The 18,567-nt window shown below is 39.2% G+C and overlaps 1 protein-coding gene across 1 annotated transcript in view; it reads right to left on the reverse strand.

The window, feature by feature from the left end:
* Positions 1 to 349: 349 nt before the first annotated feature.
* The window catches only part of tesk2 (testis associated actin remodelling kinase 2), a 56,085-nt gene continuing 37,867 nt past the window's right edge, over positions 350 to 18,567 (reverse strand). Inside the window, exons 8-13 of the mRNA XM_038279439.1 lie at positions 14,161 to 14,245; positions 10,386 to 10,469; positions 8,257 to 8,343; positions 6,119 to 6,251; positions 3,806 to 4,333; positions 350 to 1,076 (exon numbers count right to left, since the gene is read on the reverse strand). Coding sequence (XP_038135367.1) covers positions 769 to 1,076; positions 3,806 to 4,333; positions 6,119 to 6,251; positions 8,257 to 8,343; positions 10,386 to 10,469; positions 14,161 to 14,245 — 1,225 coding nt within the window. The 3' untranslated portion in view covers positions 350 to 768. The remainder of the gene's footprint in view (positions 1,077 to 3,805; positions 4,334 to 6,118; positions 6,252 to 8,256; positions 8,344 to 10,385; positions 10,470 to 14,160; positions 14,246 to 18,567) is intronic.

Raw genomic sequence — 18,567 nt, forward strand, 5'->3', positions numbered from 1 at the left:
CAGAACTGAATAATGTATCAAATTTGATGCAAATAAATGATCTAATTTTACTTAGACATTTTTTTAGAAAGTTCAATGACATTCTAATTTTGAAAAACTTGAATGTTCTTTCAATTATTTCATGGTTCAGGCTTTAAAGGCTTAAATATTTAATGATTTCTTTAAATATTGCAGTGTGGTACTTTAACCCTAGATGGAATGAAGCTGCTTATTAGGGAGAAGCAATGAATCTAATAAAACAGATTTCAGGTCCTTAACCCACTGGGGAAAAATTCAGCTGAAATAAAGAATAAGAAATTCCTCTTTTAGTTTCCATATCAGTGTCAGACCTTTTTCACCAGAAACATGAGGGGGTTTGTTTCTTTAATGTAGCAGAAGCATTTGTCTCGGAGCAAACACTGAAAAATATCAAAACACATTTTTAAATCCACACAGGCTACACAAAGGGATCATCAATATCCCACAGGAAAAACAGAGGAGAAAAAAAAAAATACAGGACGGTCTTTGAGGGAAAAAAAATAGCTACATCTCAAAATATTAAATATCAACAACTTTGTTTCAGAATATAATCTTTACAGAAAGTGTGAAGCCTGCTGTGCTAACCGGGTGATCGCTTTGAAAGACAGTTATTCGTCACATCAAGTGGTTTATTCATTCCAAATCTGATACATTCACTTGACAGATTAGAGTGAGTGCTTTTATTAATAAATCTTTCCAGTCTTATCTCCCCCCCCCTGAAAGAAGCAGTTCAGAGTCCTTCAGTCTCGCTCACGGTAAGCCAACGCAGCTCTCCATCCCCCTTTCCCTCCTCTCCTCCTCCACTTCTCGCCCACCGGAGCAGTCCATTGCCTCTCCGCTGTCCGTTTCGCTGCCCGTGAGCATCGGAGACCAGCTCTCCCCGCTAGTGTCCTCCGTCCTCGCCTCCGCGTCCCCCCCTCCTCCCTCGTTGGCCCCTCCCCTCTGCCTGCAGAAAGGCGGGATCTCCACCACCACGAACTTTCTGGCCCAACAGCTCAGCGCCGCTTTCTGTCGGATGTCGTTTAGTATCGGCCCCGTGTCGGTCTTGGAATTGGTTGCTGAAAGGAAAATATCGATATTATCAGAAGTTCAATAAATTCGACAGCTTTATTTCAGACAAATGTTAGTGCTCTGATGCAGGTTTTGAAGGGAATCATCTTATATTCACTCATTCTTCTAAATCAGAGACATTATAGTGTTTTTAGCTGATTCCAAGAGACTGTTTAGTTGTTTCCTCCACAAATTCTGGTATTAGCATTAGAAACTATCTTACCAGAGCAGCCTGGACAAACCATTGTTCTCAATTAGCTACATAATCTGCCTCCTTCCTTAAACAAAGGTTTGACACCTGACCAAATAAATCACCACACTGTCACTTTAATTTATAAAATCCCCCAACGTCTGTCATGATTGTCGGCTTTTCATCACTTTACCACACCTGCTAATAAGTTATTGCGAGTGCAAACAGGAAGTATCTCCCGCTAGAGACATTTCCTGTTACAACTGCCGATGGTGCTTGGATGAACGCCTTTGTAATTCTTTTTATGATTAAACCTCCTTAAGGATGGTTCAATTTTGAATGTTCTTCTGACAGCAGCACCTCGGCCATGCAGGAGCTTTGGCATCTCTTCTTTGCAGTGTTTGGGTTTCCTGTAATGAACATCCAACTGGGTCTAAGTTTCAGCCATTATCCCAGTGGTGATTCTAAACTAAATTTACCAGGGACACAAAAGAAAACACACACACAAAACAAAACTGTTGCAGGAGGAGATAGTTTAGTGGTTTAGTGCATTAAGTGAGCCACAAAGCCAAGATGGCAGACTCCTGATCCAACAGAGAAAAACTGTGATCCTATCTTAGTTCAGCAAAAGCTTAAAACTGACTATCATTTCTAAATAATTGCTAATCTGTCAAGGCAAAATATCAAACTGATCAAAGGCTCAAATCAGTCTCAGAATCAGTCATAAGAAATCAACGATTTAAAAAGTAACAATTCTTCTTCTTTAAAATGCACATTTGCCTTTAATTTGAGCAGGAAAATAGGATCATCTGCTAAAGAAAGTAGCATTTCTGCTCTAAAATATAAGATAGTTATATATTATGCTGCACAGTGGGCGGTTTGTAGTGTTGCTGCCGTTCAGCAAGAAGGTTCTGGGTTCAATTCCCAGCGCCGGGTCTTTTTACATGGAGTTTACATATAAAAAGACCTGGGAATGGGAAAGACCCGGTGCATGAGTGGGTTCTCTCCGGGTACTCCAATTTTCTCCCAATAACACTGTTAGGCTAATTGACATCTCTAAATCATCCTTAGATGTGAGTGTGTGCACATGGTTTTATGTGTTGGTGTACCCTGCCTTAGGCCCTTAACAGCAGGAGATATGCACCGGCCCCACCGCCACCCTGACAGAATAAGCGGGAGAAGATGGAAGGAGCTTATGCTCTTGAAATAAGATCATTGAGATGTTTTTTTTCTTCCTTTAAATATAAATCATCTTATTTAGCAGGGCTCGATGTTAACCATCGCCAAATCTCCCGGGGCAAGTAGTTTTTATTGTTGGGAGAGTACAAATTTCATTGCATTTCCCGCCGGGCAAGTGCAATGATCGCAAAAAAAAATCATTTATCACTCAAATTTACTTTAAAATCACCGACATTCGATGAAAACGACCCAGAAGCGTTGCAGGCGCCATTTTTGTTGTTTTGTACACCGGATGGTGTGATTTTTGTCCACCTAGCGGTTATTTTGATGTAGTTACCAAAACAACAAACAAGCTAGAAAGCTCTATTTTACCAGTGTTTCTGTATAATTTTATTCGCATAATCACTCAAAAATCACCTACATTCTAAGAAAACGACCAAAAGCGTTGCCGGCGACATTTTTGTTGTTTTTTACACATTCTCGCGTGATTTGAAAAAAGCTGTGTGATTTTCCGCCAGATGGCGTGATTTTTGTCTGGGAATTGGCGCGAATCAGACACATTTTTTCCGACTTGGCAGGCTAACAAACAACAACAAGGCAAAAAAATGTAAGTACAGTAACACACCCACCACCCATTTCAGCCACTTAGCATCAGAGATCCTCTTTACCCACCACCCATTCTCATCCATTCACTAAACATCCAAAAAAACATTTAAAAAACAAACATGTTTCATTGATATATATACAAAAATGAATGTTAGGAACTATATTTATCAAACATTAACCTGGCCAAGTAAAAATTGTTTCTGGGCAAATGAAATGTGAAAGTCACTTGCCTGAAAATTCCTTAACGTCAACCCCTGTTTAGGTTGGAAATTGTCTTACCTTCTTAAATTAAGGAAAAATAGCCTCTCATTAAGACAAATTTAGGTGCCAGGACCAGTTGGATAGGGCCCCTATTGGCACCTGTCTAGAACCGCCCATCCATCTTTCCCAGGTCTAATGTTCCATGCTGAGCTTCAGCGCCTCTGGCAGTAACAGATACCCTCAGCACTGTGCTGATCATCTGGAACATTGTTAATGTTTAAAATCCGTTCTAAATCCCACCTCTACCCATGTAGAAAATTCGCAGGATTGAGCTTGAAGTTTTATAAAAACAAAGTTGTTTAAAGGAAGCCATGTGGTCCAGATCCACCATGCTAAAGAGTTGGGATCAGAATGATAATCCTCCAGGATTTCACTCCTATTTTAATCAACACAAAAGGCTCCTACATGTTCAATGAACCAGAGACTGACAGAAACAATCAAAAGGATTTATATAAGTGATGATCATATATGTTCTTTTCTGGGGTTGTTCAGTGAACTTACCTGGAAGCGTGTTGGAGAGCAGAGCAGACGTACAAGCAGCAGAACCAGTGATGTTGGAGCCAATGGGGTCGACCAGGTAGGACATCTCAGAGCGAGGCAGCTGGGGGGACACCGGCAGGGAGTGGCACTGCCTCCCAGGCAGCTGCTGCCAGTAAAAGGACGTCTCCTGCTGGGATCCTGGGGGTCCGTAGGCCTGGTTACTGAACACGCTCCCCGGAGGAGAGTGCAGGTCAAAAACCAGCGAGAAGACGGACTTGCTGGGCACGTCGAAAAACTTGATCTTCCCCCCGCAAAGGTCCTCTCTGGCGGTGAAGGGGTTGATCTTACGGGTGCGGGGGCTCCTCTGAGAGGTGGGCGGGTCGTAATAAGGGTCCTGGACGTTGATGTTTCTCCCTGGCTTGCAGGAGAAGATGTCCGACTGACTGCGGCTGAGCCAGATGTTCCGTCTGGGCCGAGGCGATTTGGGCGGGATTTTATCGTTTTGGCAGCCAAGAGGATTCAGTCGTTTGAAGCCTTGAATTTTCTCCGCTTAAATAAAAAAAAAAAAAAAACAGAAAGGTTTAATTTTTCAAGTTTTGATTAATTTATTATCAATCTTTTATCTGACAGTACTCCCAACTAGTCACATCACTCGGTAACTCACCAGCAGCATTAAATCAACACTTTTAATACACTAAAAAAACTAAAACACAAACGCTAAATGATATATCTTCTTGTTTTGATCACACATAATTCCTATCTAATTACGATTAAATGCTGGATGTAGTGCTGACAGGCTTCAGGTCTATTTCAGTTTATCTTACTGCCTAGCATTGAATGAAGCTATCTCTTTGACCCCAACATCATGCAGAACTGGAAAAGACAAAAGTTATATAAGGTTTATTAATTGCTTTTCTCTGACTTCCTCTAGAACTCAGCAGGTTGAGATAACTCTTACAAAAAGAAACACAACCAAAATAAAATGGAAGGAAACCTCTCCACCGTGCAGCTCTCAAATCTCTATAAATGTCAACATTTTTCTCGTAATAGTTCATGTTATGTCAGAAAATAATAACACAGCCCAGATTTTTACAGCAGCAGCGTTTTAAGCAATACCCTGAGATTGGGTCGGGGATGTCTAAAAATATTCACAATCCTTCATCCTGTCGAATCAGTAGGAAATCATCCAACTTTACTTCTTCTCCTCCCATTATATCACCCATTATTTTTAGTCACTTTATGACTTTAAGCAGCCTTTTGACTTCAAAATAAAGGGATTAACAAGAAAATTTTTCAACATAAAACATTTCCAAACAGATTATTTTGCCCCCATAAAGACTAATAATCCTCAGACATACCTTGCTTAAAGGAATTCTGCTGCAATTTATTTTATTTCTTTGTAATTTGTTAATGTGATCGATTTGGGTTAGTCTGTGAGAAGACAAACTGCATAACAAATATTGCCACTAGATGGCAGCAGGGGGTGTTGTTTACGGCTCCCTGAGTTTAGGTGTTTTCTAAGGCCATGGGTTGATTATTTATTCAGGCTTTGTGAAAGGATTTGAGTCACCCTCTGAGAAAATGTTGATTGATAGTAAGCATTAAGTTTACAAACAAATGAGTTTATCTAATGGAGCAAAGCAGGAAAAAGAACTTTACATCCTGAAAGCTAAACGAGACAAACTAACTTCACAATAACATCTATAATCAAAGAAGATAAAAGAAACTACAACCATAAATCCTCCTCCACTGCTCGGACATTGCTGTATATTTATTGTTGGAAATATTTGACTTATTTCACTTTAAAGAAGAAAAAAAGCAAATTAAGACGTTGCTCTGAAACATGAATCTCTGTCGATAAGAGAGTTAGTTGATGTTTTCAGCCAAAGCAGGAGGAGATTGTGATGTAACAACCACAAACAGCTGAGCAGTGGGAAGAGATGTCGGATCGCCTCCATGTTTTGCACAAAACATAAGAAATAATTCCTCCGTCAACAGGAATGAGATTCCTTTTTTTTCTTTATCGCGTCGGTCGGATCTACTGCTGGTGACATGCAGGAAACCAAACGGAGGCCTGAGTTAGAGGAGACACGCTGACCTGCATGGATCAGGTCTCAAACTAAAATAAAGGTCCATCTCTGACCAGATCTTCCCCTGAGGTTCAGATGAGGTATAATGATGGAGTCAGATACCAACATGACATCATCTCCATTTCCCATCCGGGATTAAATCCTCTCCGTGTTTTACTGGAATTTACGAGCTGCTTCTTATAAACAAACAGCTTGAATTGGCTGTGAGGCTGCAGCGTTATGCAAGAGCTCTCAGGGCTGTTACCTTTGGGCAAGGCTTTCTTTTCGTTCTCCCCGCTGCTGGACTCGTTTTCCATCTCTACGACTTTGAGACGTGCCAGAATTTCCTCCAGCTGCCGGACGTTTTCCGGAAACGACGGACGGAGTTTAGGATCCATCTGAAGGGATAAAATCAGATTGTTTAAAAACCAATTCAAAAAAGGCAAAAAAAAACTACCAAACATAAAAACTTTAAAAATTTTCCATTAAACCTTAAAATGTATGCAAATACCATTTGATTTAAAGACAATAGACTAAGTTTTTTTTAAACATCTATAACAGCAAAAAGAAAAGGTTTAATTGTTGAAAAAAATTCTCTTTGCTTCCTCAGTTTTGAGCCAGTCACTGATGCACCTTTAAATTCACTCCCCTCCCATCATTAATGCCATTTATAACCTGGGACATTAAAGGATATTTTGATCACATGCAGGAAGGTATTAATTAGTTTGAATTCTGGCCACCCCCTTTGTTCAGGCTGGGTTTCTCTCTTCTTTAATAACAACATTCCCTGCTAAAGGATCGCCCCGCTTCTTTTAGCTCCATCCTTCCAATCACCTCTGGCCTGTTTCCCCGTCTCTGCTTCCCCACAGCCTGATCCTACCACTCATGTGAGGAGGATAAATCCAAACCTGAGGTCATTTTCTGCAGCATCTGGTACAGAGAAATTACATTTTGCCCTTTTTTGACGAGACCTTTGCAGATTTCCCTACATGCCCACTTTCCTATTATGGTCAGATTCACCAGCTGCTTCAGCGATTCTTCTCGTTCCAGCTGAGCTGTGAATCTCTGCAGCTCCTCCAGCATCACCTCTGGCCTCTTGGCTGCTTATCTGATTCATGCTCTTCTTGTTCTGCCTGTTGGTTTAGGTGACCTGCCATCTTTTGGTAGGTCTGCATGGAAATGTTTAAAGCTAGTAATGTTTCATAACCTAACTCTGCTAAGCATTCCTCTGCAACTTTCTCCCTAACCTGTCTGTTTTATTCATGGCTTCATGATGTTGTACGTTTACAAACTTAAAACCTTCACAAAACAGCTGGATTTAATCTGAGATTAATTCTTTCATAGGTGGACTAGAATTATGAACAAAACCAGTTCTGATAGAAACTGGTTTTGGTTTTGGGGGCGTCGTAATAAATGGGGCTGAACGCAAATGCAAGTCCCTTTTTTTTATTGATTTTAAAAGTTAAAAAAGATATCCCAAAGAAAATAAACCATCTATGGCACTCCGATTATAGCAATTATATGATTATCTGGCATTGTGGATTTCATAATTCAAAATATAAATACTTTCGCATTAGTTGTTTTTTTTTATTTCTTTTAACTTGAGATTTAGCTATTTCAGCTTTCACCATTATGGGTTTTTCAGAAGCCAGGAATGAAAGATGAATCCAGGGAAGACGTCACATTTACTCTCTGGTGTTTATTCATCTAGAAAAAGCTCAAAGTTGTAAGCCAGGTTTAAATAATCCTTCATGTTTCTCCATTAGACGTTGTAGCTGGAATAAAACCATCCGAGGCGTCCACAGAGAAACAATGCAGCTAATTAGCTGGAAAGAGGAAGATAAAGAAACGGATAAGAGAGACGAGGATGATGAGACAGACAACAGAAAGGGATGAGAGGGGATAAAGGAGTCTGCACAGGATCAACTAGCAGGTAGAGCAAAAAACTTTAATACTATTATCGTCAGGAGATGTAATTAAGCTAAAAAGGAGCAACAGATAAGAAGAAATAGAAAATAAGGCCTACAGTTTCAGTAAAGTGATGAACTTGCATAAAAAAAAAATATTCCCAGCAAAATATATTTAAATCAACCACCTGAAAATATTTATACAAACCTTTTGATGAAGAGAAATAACACTACAGATTCAAGAGAACAAAATCCTGCAGACTAAATCCGATTAATCCGATAATTAGACTGCCTCTTTTTCTTAACAATGGATTTAAAGCTGAAAATAAAATGAAAAAAAAAAATCCCTCCAAAAGTGCATTTTAAAAACGAAACTTTAAACAACTTCGTCAGCGAGTGTTGTGTTCGTTTTTTCTTCCAAGCAGACAGCAGCTGCTGATTTTATCTACCAGTTTCCCACAGAAAGAGCGATCGGACAGCAGGATGGCGGACTCACGTTACAGCAGTTGAAGGCCAGCTGGAGGAAGTCAGGCGGACAGTCTCCAACCATGTGCTGGAACGTGTGATAGTCCAGGCCGAAGTTCTGCTCGGGAGGGCAGGGTGCGAAGGCAGAGAGGTTTGATGCATGACGCATGGAAAACAAACAGGAAACGCATAATAAAAGAGGGATGAAGATGGATGCAAACACGCCTCATTAGATGTTTGACATAGCGTCGCTCCCCCTGCCAAAGCCGCTCTGATGTCCCGCTAATCTCCCTGACATTGTTCTGTTGTCTGCCAAGTTCCATTATCAAACACTGTTACCAGCATCTTCTTTCTAAAATGGGATTTAGCTCTAAGCCTCTGCGATCTACACTAGGATGTAAAGGATGATCCCTTCTAGTTGTAAATATAATGACTGGATTCCAGTATTAAATAAGAGAGACTGAAGGAAGAGGTGTATCATTTTAGCATGAACCACATAGGTTAAACCATTAAAATACTGTTGGAGGGCAAATGCGTTTTAAATCTTCACAGTGCATTAATTTTCATCTATTTATTTTTGAAGGCCTCCTATATCTTTTTTTTCTTGAATGCAAAAAAAGAGAAAAAGTGTGCATTAAGAATCTGTTGGTGTCTTATATGTAACAGTTTTGTTAGCATACCACCAGCAATGCAGCACAGTACCAATTTTAAACTGGAGCTTTTAGCTGCTGTCACCTTTCTTGATGTTTTATGCATTTTGGTGCAGCTTAAAAATAAAAAAAAATCTGAAAAATCCTCTTGTGTTTAACATTTCTAATGATTATGATTGAAAGCTCAGTGTTCTAAAGCATTTTTAGCTGAATTATTTGGAAGATAGGACCAACGTTTCTGCCACTGAAGCCAGTTGAAGCATTAAACATGCCGAGTGGAGTACATTTTTATCTGTGTCAACAGAGCGTCTGCATAGAAGAGCATGAGACCAATTAATCTGTATGCTGGTGATGATTCTCAGTCCTCCAGGTCATAGTCATTCCAAAAAAGTAAAAAAAAAAACAATCCACTGGACTTTGTTTTCAAGTTTGAAGACGTTTCGCTTCCCATCCAGGAAGCTTTTTCAATTGAAAATGTCTCTGAAAGGGGGGCTCTTTCAGAGACATAGAGAGGTTTTGCGTATTACAGGTTAACAAAGAACTCAAACGACCCCCATTCTAAAGGAGCGGACCCGTTTTTCCAGTTCAATTTGCATGTTTTCTAAACCAAAACAAGGCTTTGCTTTGGTCCACTCTATAAGTCCTCGAACTCAACACTATTCCTTACTTTTTCAATTGCTAAAGCTTCCTGGATGGGAAGCAAAACGTCTTCAAACTTGGAAACAAAGTCCAGTGGATTTTTTTTTTTTTTAGGTTATTCGTGCTATAGTGAAGCTTCACTTCATTTATATAACTGGGACCCTCTGTGTTGTTTATACTGAGTCTATATATTGTGGCACATTCTGCGGCATTCTGGTTTAACCGAAGCTCAAATAACATATTCTATCTTATCTGTTCCCAGTGCTAGAGGGTTATTTACTTAACAGCATGTGCTGCTTTATAATGCTGAAAATAAGCTTGTAGATTGACACCTCTGTCCAATAGTTTTGGAAGATGAAGCTAAAAAAGAAACAATAAATTTCTCCATGTAATATGCAGTAATCTAAGTAAAAACGGCCTTAATTTATAAAAATTCATCCTCTGAGCCAAGTGACTTTTTAAATGCCACATATTTATCATTTTTAGGTCAGTATTAAGTGGCTTGGTAAAAAAAAAAAACTTTATTACCTGTTAGATAAAAGAACTGGATTAAAAACCAGAAGAAATCAGAGAAAAAGCAGCTAATACCTCATAAATCATTTACAGGGAATGTAATTACCTTAAAAATTATTGTTCCAGGCTGCACTAAAAGCTAATCTGGCTACTTAGAGGCAAAACTTTAAAGAACAGGGAGAGGCTTTAACCTTTGAACTATACCATAAATCGTTGCTTTCAAGTCCCACCTTCTTGGGGGGGGGAAAATGTGTCATGCTTAAGATTCTGTTCCTGATTTGTTTGAGATGTGTACGCTGGAAACATGTACACTCAGTATTATGAAAGGAAAGGAGGTGAAAAGGAGATGAGCCACTACCTCCGTGCGAGGAAGGAAGTCGGGGTCAGCCTGGATCCTTGCAATGATTTCACAAAGGATTATTCCATAGGAGAAAACATCAGCCTGGAAACACAAAAAACTAAATTAAACAATTTTTATGAAGACATAAACTGCTATGGTTATGATGAGAAGTCCACATTCACTCAAAAATAGGAGTAATGTCGGAGCGGTTATGGGCTTTTAATGACTTAATAATCACATTTTAATTTCAAAAAGCAATATCATTAAGCCCAGGTTTTAATCGACTCTCAAACATATGAATGAATAAATGAATTAACCAATAATTTTATTTCCTACAGTTCAGTAAAAAACAAAAACAAAGGGAACACATGAAAGTATTATGTATATTTAATGACATTTCTGAATGTTTTATGTATAATTTAGTGCTCATGTCTGAAAAGCCCTTCTCCTTCCTATATCCTAAACATCAACAATCTTCTAGATCTCTATATAAATTATCAGTCCATGTTAGCTCGAAAGTCCAATAAGTGAGCAAAGAAATTAGTTTATGTACATACAAACAAATGTACATTCATGTCTCCTAATCACATCTTCATTCATACAATTATTACACATAACCCACACAGCCACACGCATTTAAAAATATGCATGAACCTACAGTGACTAAGAGCCCTATTGGTGTTCACCGCACTTCTTCCATCTCATATCTTTTTATTTTTAGAAAAAAACAGTTTCAGCCTTTTCCTAAACAGCGTCATGCTTGGACATTGTTTTGATCCAACACTGAGATTTTTTCCATACTTTTACACCTTTTATTGAAATGTATATTTTCTTCATGTCTTTTCATGCACACAAGATTTCAAAATCATGTGTGCCACTCTCAGCAAAAAGCTTTTGTTTGGTCATCTGTTAGCTGTTTATTTCTAGCATCAATTACGAGGTTTGAAATTCTACCAGATAAGGGAATTTACGCAAGCAGGAATGAATGAATAGTGGGTTAATGTGCTCATTACTGTTGATCTGAGGCAAAGAAGAATTTCAAGTATTTTTCCCCATCATACAAGATAAATTAACCAGTTCCAATGGCAATGAAACTATAGTTTCATTTGTAGGCAGTATTGCATGATGTATGCACAGGCTAATACTTTGATCAGAAACTTTGGTATGTGTTCATCCTCTGTGAAAGTAGCTCTTTTTAAAGTTTTTTGCACTTCATTTTACACAGCCCATCTATGGCGAAGATATAAAAAAAGTAGCCTGCACAAACTTTATGTGGCATACAATGATGGCCTGAGGCTCCTACTCAAAGTGCCTAGATGGAGCAGTGCTAGCCACATGTTTGCACATAACGCTGTTCCCACATGTGCAGCTGCGCTCAGGAATCTCATGTATAAATGTATGTGTAGATTATCCGTGTCATACAATAATATAATAGCAATTTTAGTAAACCCTGTTTTTAGTACAGTGAGATTTTTCTCAAGATTGTGGAAACATTGGCGTCATCACTTATTTGTGGCTCAGTGACTGTCATGCTTCTTTTTGTTTTCTTTTTCTTTTGTTTTTACTATGGACCTCTTTTGTGTCTGAAATAAAGATTGATTGATTATAGCAATATTTACACTACCTTTTTTAAAAAAGGTGCCGAGAACGGTCCAAGCACGGTAACCAAGATAACTGCAGAGTGTAAATGGAATGCAAAACTGAACCGAGCTGGGCCAGACACAACAGAACCGCGCTAACATGGTACTTGTTCATCTGTAAGGCTCAGTTTAGGCTCGGTTCTCTGATAACAAAGAGCACATGAGCAGACCGCATCATCTCCTATTTACAGTCAGCTTCCAGTAGTTGGCGGTATTGCACATTAGTAAGTTGCTTTCCAACCGCCACAAAACAGAAGAAGAAGAACTGTAAAAATCGGCCGTTTCTCAATATGTGTACTTGTGCGTTCTCGTGTGCTTGTGAAACGTCATCACCCTCAGCCCTAGCACTGTTCCAGTTCACAAGAACAGCAGAGAATGGACAAAGTGCCCGGATGTTGTTCTTGCCCCTCCCTATTTACCCAGCATGCATCAGAGCAGACTTGTCCGCTCTTGAGATTGACAGCTGTCCCAGAATGCACTGCGGCCGCAGCAGCTTTCAATGGAGCACTCACAGAGCTCAGTGGATTAAGTTAAAAGTTCTCTTTTCTGTTTCTGTTGTTCACTAAAGGTACTTTTTAGATTATCCTAAGCGAGAACATTATACTTTTAAGCGTCACTATTTGGTCCATTTAACGATTTAATGCGATATTTAAAAAACTAATTCCGAAGTTGAGAGGACGGCGGCAACAAGTGGACTTCCGAGGCTAAACGCAGCCAGTTCTAATCCCAGCCCATTTGCAGCAGCCCTCTCTCAGCATAGCTGAGTGTGAATTACCGCTGACTCTGATGCAAAATGTTTGATTTGTGTTTATCTGACTTTGTTCATCATTATTCACCCCAAAAAAATGAAAAAAGTAAGAATTTATTATCTAGAGACTAAAGAATATTAATAGCAGGAGGTGAAATGCAGCTCCAGACGAGCTGAGCGTGTGGTGATGTCACAAGTACACTTCTGTTCCAACTGACCCATATTTATGCTGCATGCTCCCGTTCTCCCCGAGTCCAGACTTTACTGTGTTCTTCTCAAGAACATACTTTGAGAGGACACAAGTCCGTACTCACGTTCTTGTGAATTGAGAAACGGCCAACAATTGAAATCTTCTCAAGATTACACTTATTAAAGGGCTTTTTAAAGAGCGTGGTGCGACCTGGGATGACGCCAAGACTGAGGCTGTTATTGCAATTTGGACGCTAACCAGACAATGTTGGACCGAACGAAACAAAATCACATACGTTTTCCTACTAGAGAGCAGTAGTACCGTCGATCGGCAGTAGGAGGCGAGGAACCGTGCTAGCGTGCTGTGTAAATTGTTGTAAGGAACTAAGCTCGGATAACTGATCCAAGCTCAGTCCGAACCCAGCACAGATTGGTTTTCAGAAGGTTAGTTTAAAAGGAGCTTTTGCCACAGCATAATGCTTCCACCACCATGATTGTAAAGCTTGCTACTTCAGTGCAGGTTCCTTAATCTATCTTTTATCTATTTATCTAAAACCTTAATGTGGAAGGAATTAGGCTTGTCCAAATGGTTATCTGCTCACTTCAGTTATGTCTGAAGGTGTTTGGAGCAAGAGCATCTTTCTCTCATCACCCTAAGAGTCCGTGACGATTATTGGGTAGCTTCATGGGGGGGCGGAGCTTTTCCAGCAGTTTCTTGTTGATGCCAGACTTGCTTCTTGGTGGTCTCTGGTTAGTTTTTTGAACGTCTTTACCTTTTTTTATTTTTTCCCGGGGAAATGAATTTAGATCTTCTTCCAGACATTGGTGGATAAGAAACACCTCTGATCTGGTATCTGGCATGTACAACGTTGTTTAAAATGACGGTCTTGATATTAGCAGGTTTTTATTTTTATGTCTTGAATTGTATTTCCCATCCCAACTCTAAAGCAACACTTCTTCACAGAGTCCTTTTGATTTCCCAGTATTTCTGTAAACAAATCTCTGCTATGCTTCCGTGCTTAAATCCTTTTAAAGGTATAAGACTTCAGTATTTGCAATTTAAAACACTCATTTAAATATTCATGCAAACCTATTATGAATTTTACATAACATCAACAATACACTCAAATAGGTGCATCACTGTCTACATTTCCAATATTTTATTATTATTATTTAGTGGGATACAAAATGCACTTTGCACTAATAGTGACTTTACCTTCTCATTATAAGGTTCATCTCTCAACACCTCAGGAGCCATCCAGAAAGGAGATCCAACCACTGAAAGCTTCTCTCCTTCAGCACTAAACAAAACAGATGAAAAGGATGAAAGCTTAAATTCTGCATCATTAGACTGATTAAAGAAATTATCTGGTACAGAATGTAAGCACAGGTACATTAGGAACTGGATGTTCTGTTTTGCTTGGACACTCCTCTGTTTAAGCAAGAGGAGTGTCCAAGGAGCCCATTCATGTTTTAAACGGACCAGAGTTTTAACTTTAATCAATCCCAGCTCTGAGAAATCTTCACTTTGGTTTCATTTAGATTTAAAATGGATTTATTTTAATCAGGTGCATCATATCCAACCTGCAGTGTAAAGACAATTACAATGCAAGTATCTATGTATATAATTGCTTCTGTTTATGCCTTTTTGTTAAACTTGAATGTATTTTTTGTTTGTTTGTTTAACAGTGTCCTGTCTGGCAATGTGGCAATAAGAATAATTGTCTTCATGCCAAAAAAAAGGGCCAAACAGATTTCAGTTTCACAAGTGCGGCTATCGCCATAGTGTTCCGCTTGATTTATGCATGTAAAAAGCTTTATTATGAATATGCAGGGGGTATTATAAATCATATGGACACTGCAATGTAAGTAGAACAGGATGGGAAAAACAGAAAAAAGGAGAAAAGATGAAAGAGAGAAGAGATGAAAGGGAGAGAATGATAAAACATTTGCACTAGGGCTGCAACTAACGATTATTTTAAAAATCGATGAATCGGACGATTATTTTTTCGATTAATCGATGAATCGGACAAAAAATATTTTTTATACGAACCTCTTTATTCCAAAATAAACATTTTAGACAGAACAAACAAGCACACAAGTACAGGTTGCTCATTAACTGTACTGGTGCAATATGAAAAATAAATGTTTGTGTTAAAACTACGCAAACTTACATGAGAAATGTAGCTGTACATCCACAAAATATAGGCTACTTTGTTTAATAAAGCGCAAAAAAAGACATTTTTGTTTTTAAAGCCCTTAAGGGGTTCAAACAATAGGCCCCCCCATTTCAACAAATTAGTTTTTTTAGACTAGAAGAGTTCTGCCTTTTAAGACAGGAAAGTACAGCAGTTAAAGTTGCTACTTGAGAAAATACTGAACCATAGAGATAAAAATAGCCCTGTGATTCAAATTATAAATTGTATTTGGAATAAAAAATGAGAGAACTAGGGGTGCTAAAAAACACATCCTCCAAAGACTCCAATTTACATGGGAATGTGGCAGATAATTAATTGACATATTACTGATCTTGCTGGATTTTATTCTGCTTTAAATTGCAGGATCTTCTTTACTTTATCTTTGCCAGAAGATTTAAACTTTAAAAGCCTTGCCCTCATAATTTGCAAGTTAATTTATTTATAAAGTAAATGTAAACGCTGCTTAAGCTAATTCAAATGAAATTAAAAGTAAAATAAGTAGCCAACCTTATCACTGTCTGTAAACCTACTAACAAGGTAAGGAAAGCATCAGATGAGCTACCTGAGAAACTAACGTAACGTTTCCCCACTTTAAAACCAAACAAACATGGTGGTTCCGTGCCATGTTAATTTCTTTTGAAAAAAGTTGCATGTTATCACTTTTTTCGCTTTACAAAGCGCAGGCTATTTTAATTATTGTGATCAATTTGCGCCGTCAATCCCGGTGCATGCGCGCTTCATTTGCAGTCTGGACGCTGAGGCTCTGACTGCAGCGCTGAGAGGGACTCCTGCGGGAAATGCGGTTGGTGTGGGGGAGGCGCCCCACGGCAGAGTAGGAACGATACATGCTTTCACGTAAGAGTCTCCAAAAGCCGCCAGTGACACCGAAAAAAGTCGCCAGATTTGTCGCTAGTCGCTTTTTTGAAAAATAGTCGCTGGAGGGGTCTGAAAAGTCGCTGAGTTGGCAACACTGCACCTGCGGCGCTGACTCGCTCTGCCATATTTTTTTTTCCTCCTCTTTCAGTCAAGAGGCAGTGATGACGGCGCGGCGGATGACGCAATAATCGCGCAACACAACTAATCGATGATGAAATTCGTTGCCAACGCTTTTAAAAGTCGATTTTTATCGATTTTATTGATTCGTTGTTGCAGCCCTAATTTGCACTTGGCGTGTAAAACACACCCATCAAGGCGATTCGATTCAGTATCAATTTCCTGACCCAACAATTTGATTATTTTCGATACTCAAAAATACACCACGATTCGATTAATTTACATTTTTTTTTTTTCCTTACAGGCTAGACAATGTTTCAATTTTGAAATAAATCAATGAAAGCTTTAATATCGTTAGGCATTTTATTTGAGAAACAACAGCAAATAACAGAAGTAGCAAAGTTGTACTCCACCTAGGCCAATGAAAATGTCATTCACTGAAAAATAATGTGTTTATGCGAGTGAGTTTGTGCAAGTGGAAAGAGGGTAGTGGCTAAAGGATGTGAGGTAGGAGGGCAAAATAGGTTTAGCGCCACCGCAGCACGGGAGTCAGAATTACATCCAGGAGCAAATGGATAAAAATAGACCAGAGGGAAAAAAAAAAAAAAAAAAAAACATGAACCGATACAAAACTATTATCATTTACACCCTAATCTGCACCTGCAAGGAGCGATGTAAAAAGAACAATAACATACTTGAATGTTTGAGATCATCCGGTTTCAATATCGCAAAGATCATAACGTATTCAGATGATGATTAGATGCATGAAGGAAACGCAATTCTCCAGACCATCAAGGAAAGGTAACATAAAACTAATAACTAATATTCTGCTGAGATTTTTTCACATTTTCATATTCAAGTCTTTGATTAGGGAACTTGAAAACCTACCTTTGGACACTGAAACTTTAGCTCAGAGTTTCTCATTTTGCTAAAAGTTAAACACTGACAATGCCTGAGGCAAGTGGAGCCTTAAGTGCATTAGATGTTGTTTTGGATTCTTTGTTTTGCTCTTTCTAGATAAGATAAAGAAGCATTCAGAGAAAATCTGACAGGGTGCCACTCCTGCATAGTTTCACCACCGTTCCATGTTTCCTGCACCTGTGGATAATGGCTCCTATCGTGGTTCGCTGGAGTCCCAAAGCCGCAGAAATGGATTTAAAACTCTTTACAGACATAGCAAGTTACTCTGCTCTTCTTCTCTTTGTGAAATTCTTTAAAATGAGGCAATGTTTTTTTTTTAGATATTTTAGCCAACTTGTCGAACAAGTTTGAATCTAATTGTCTAATAAAACATTTTGTTTGATTAAAACAGGTTAGTGTAACAAAAAAACAAAACAAAAACAGACAAACTCTGTAGAGGCGCATCTATATTTTTATATCACTGTTTACAGCCTTACTCTTTGTAACACCTTATTAACCTCTGGAGAATACCAGAAGACTTATCTGGGACGTTCATTTATAACTGTGTGTTCTTAAATACATTCCAGAGAGATGAAAGCAGACTCCCTGCTTCTTTATATTACTGCAGGATTATAAAGCAAAAACCCTGGGCTGGCAGGATCCTCCTGCAGAACACCGAGGCAGAGAATGTGAAGAGTAGAGGCAGCTTTTAGTGACCTATGTGCTAATAAATAACCCCGGGATGAGGAGGAGGAGGAAGAGGAGTAACTGAGCTGAGGCTGCTGTAGGAATGAAGAGCTGACATCAACAAAAAGATGATTAAGGAAATAAAATTCTTAAAGTGTGACATGTTTTCTCTGAGGGAACCTATAATGAGTGTCCTTTATTTGAAACATAAATAAGTATTATAAATAGATGTGATATTTCACAACAGGGTGGGAAATGAAGACAGGAATAAGCCTCAATAGTTTTTAGACTAAAGAGCAGATTAGACTTCTGCAACCGCACACATCAAATGTCGCTTGCGTCTGGTCATGAACCAGTCTTGCTGGTGTGCCTCTGCACCGTCGGTCTGGAATTTCTAAGCACCCACAGCAGTTTCCCGCAACTTGCGAGAACTTCTGCGGATGGTCACGTGAACAATCGTGCAAGTGGTTTTTACTTCCGAACCTCCTTGATCAACCTTTTATCGTGGTTATCCATTGTTCTTATTAATCCTCGGTTTTTAAAAATGGCGCGCCCCGGCACAGAATCGAGAAGGACGACCACACAGACAGCCGGAAAGGCATACCAAGGACCAATCACAGCTGCTTTTTGTCTGCACGGGATTGCGACCGTCCGATGTGTAGTCAGGATTTTTTTTTGGTGAGCAACGATGGATGCAGAGCCTCTGCACAGAGAGAGATTTGACGGTTGCAGAGGCTATGCGTCAGAAGCAGAAGTTGGCCTTAACAACCTTTAACACACATTAGGGAGATAAAACAGAGCCGGTGTTCTGTCAGATGAGCATACCCCGTCAGACCAGCATACCC

This window comes from Cyprinodon tularosa, unplaced genomic scaffold (assembly GCF_016077235.1).
Source record: "Cyprinodon tularosa strain WSP-4 unplaced genomic scaffold, ASM1607723v1 ctg102, whole genome shotgun sequence".
Lineage (NCBI taxonomy): Eukaryota > Metazoa > Chordata > Actinopteri > Cyprinodontiformes > Cyprinodontidae > Cyprinodon > Cyprinodon tularosa.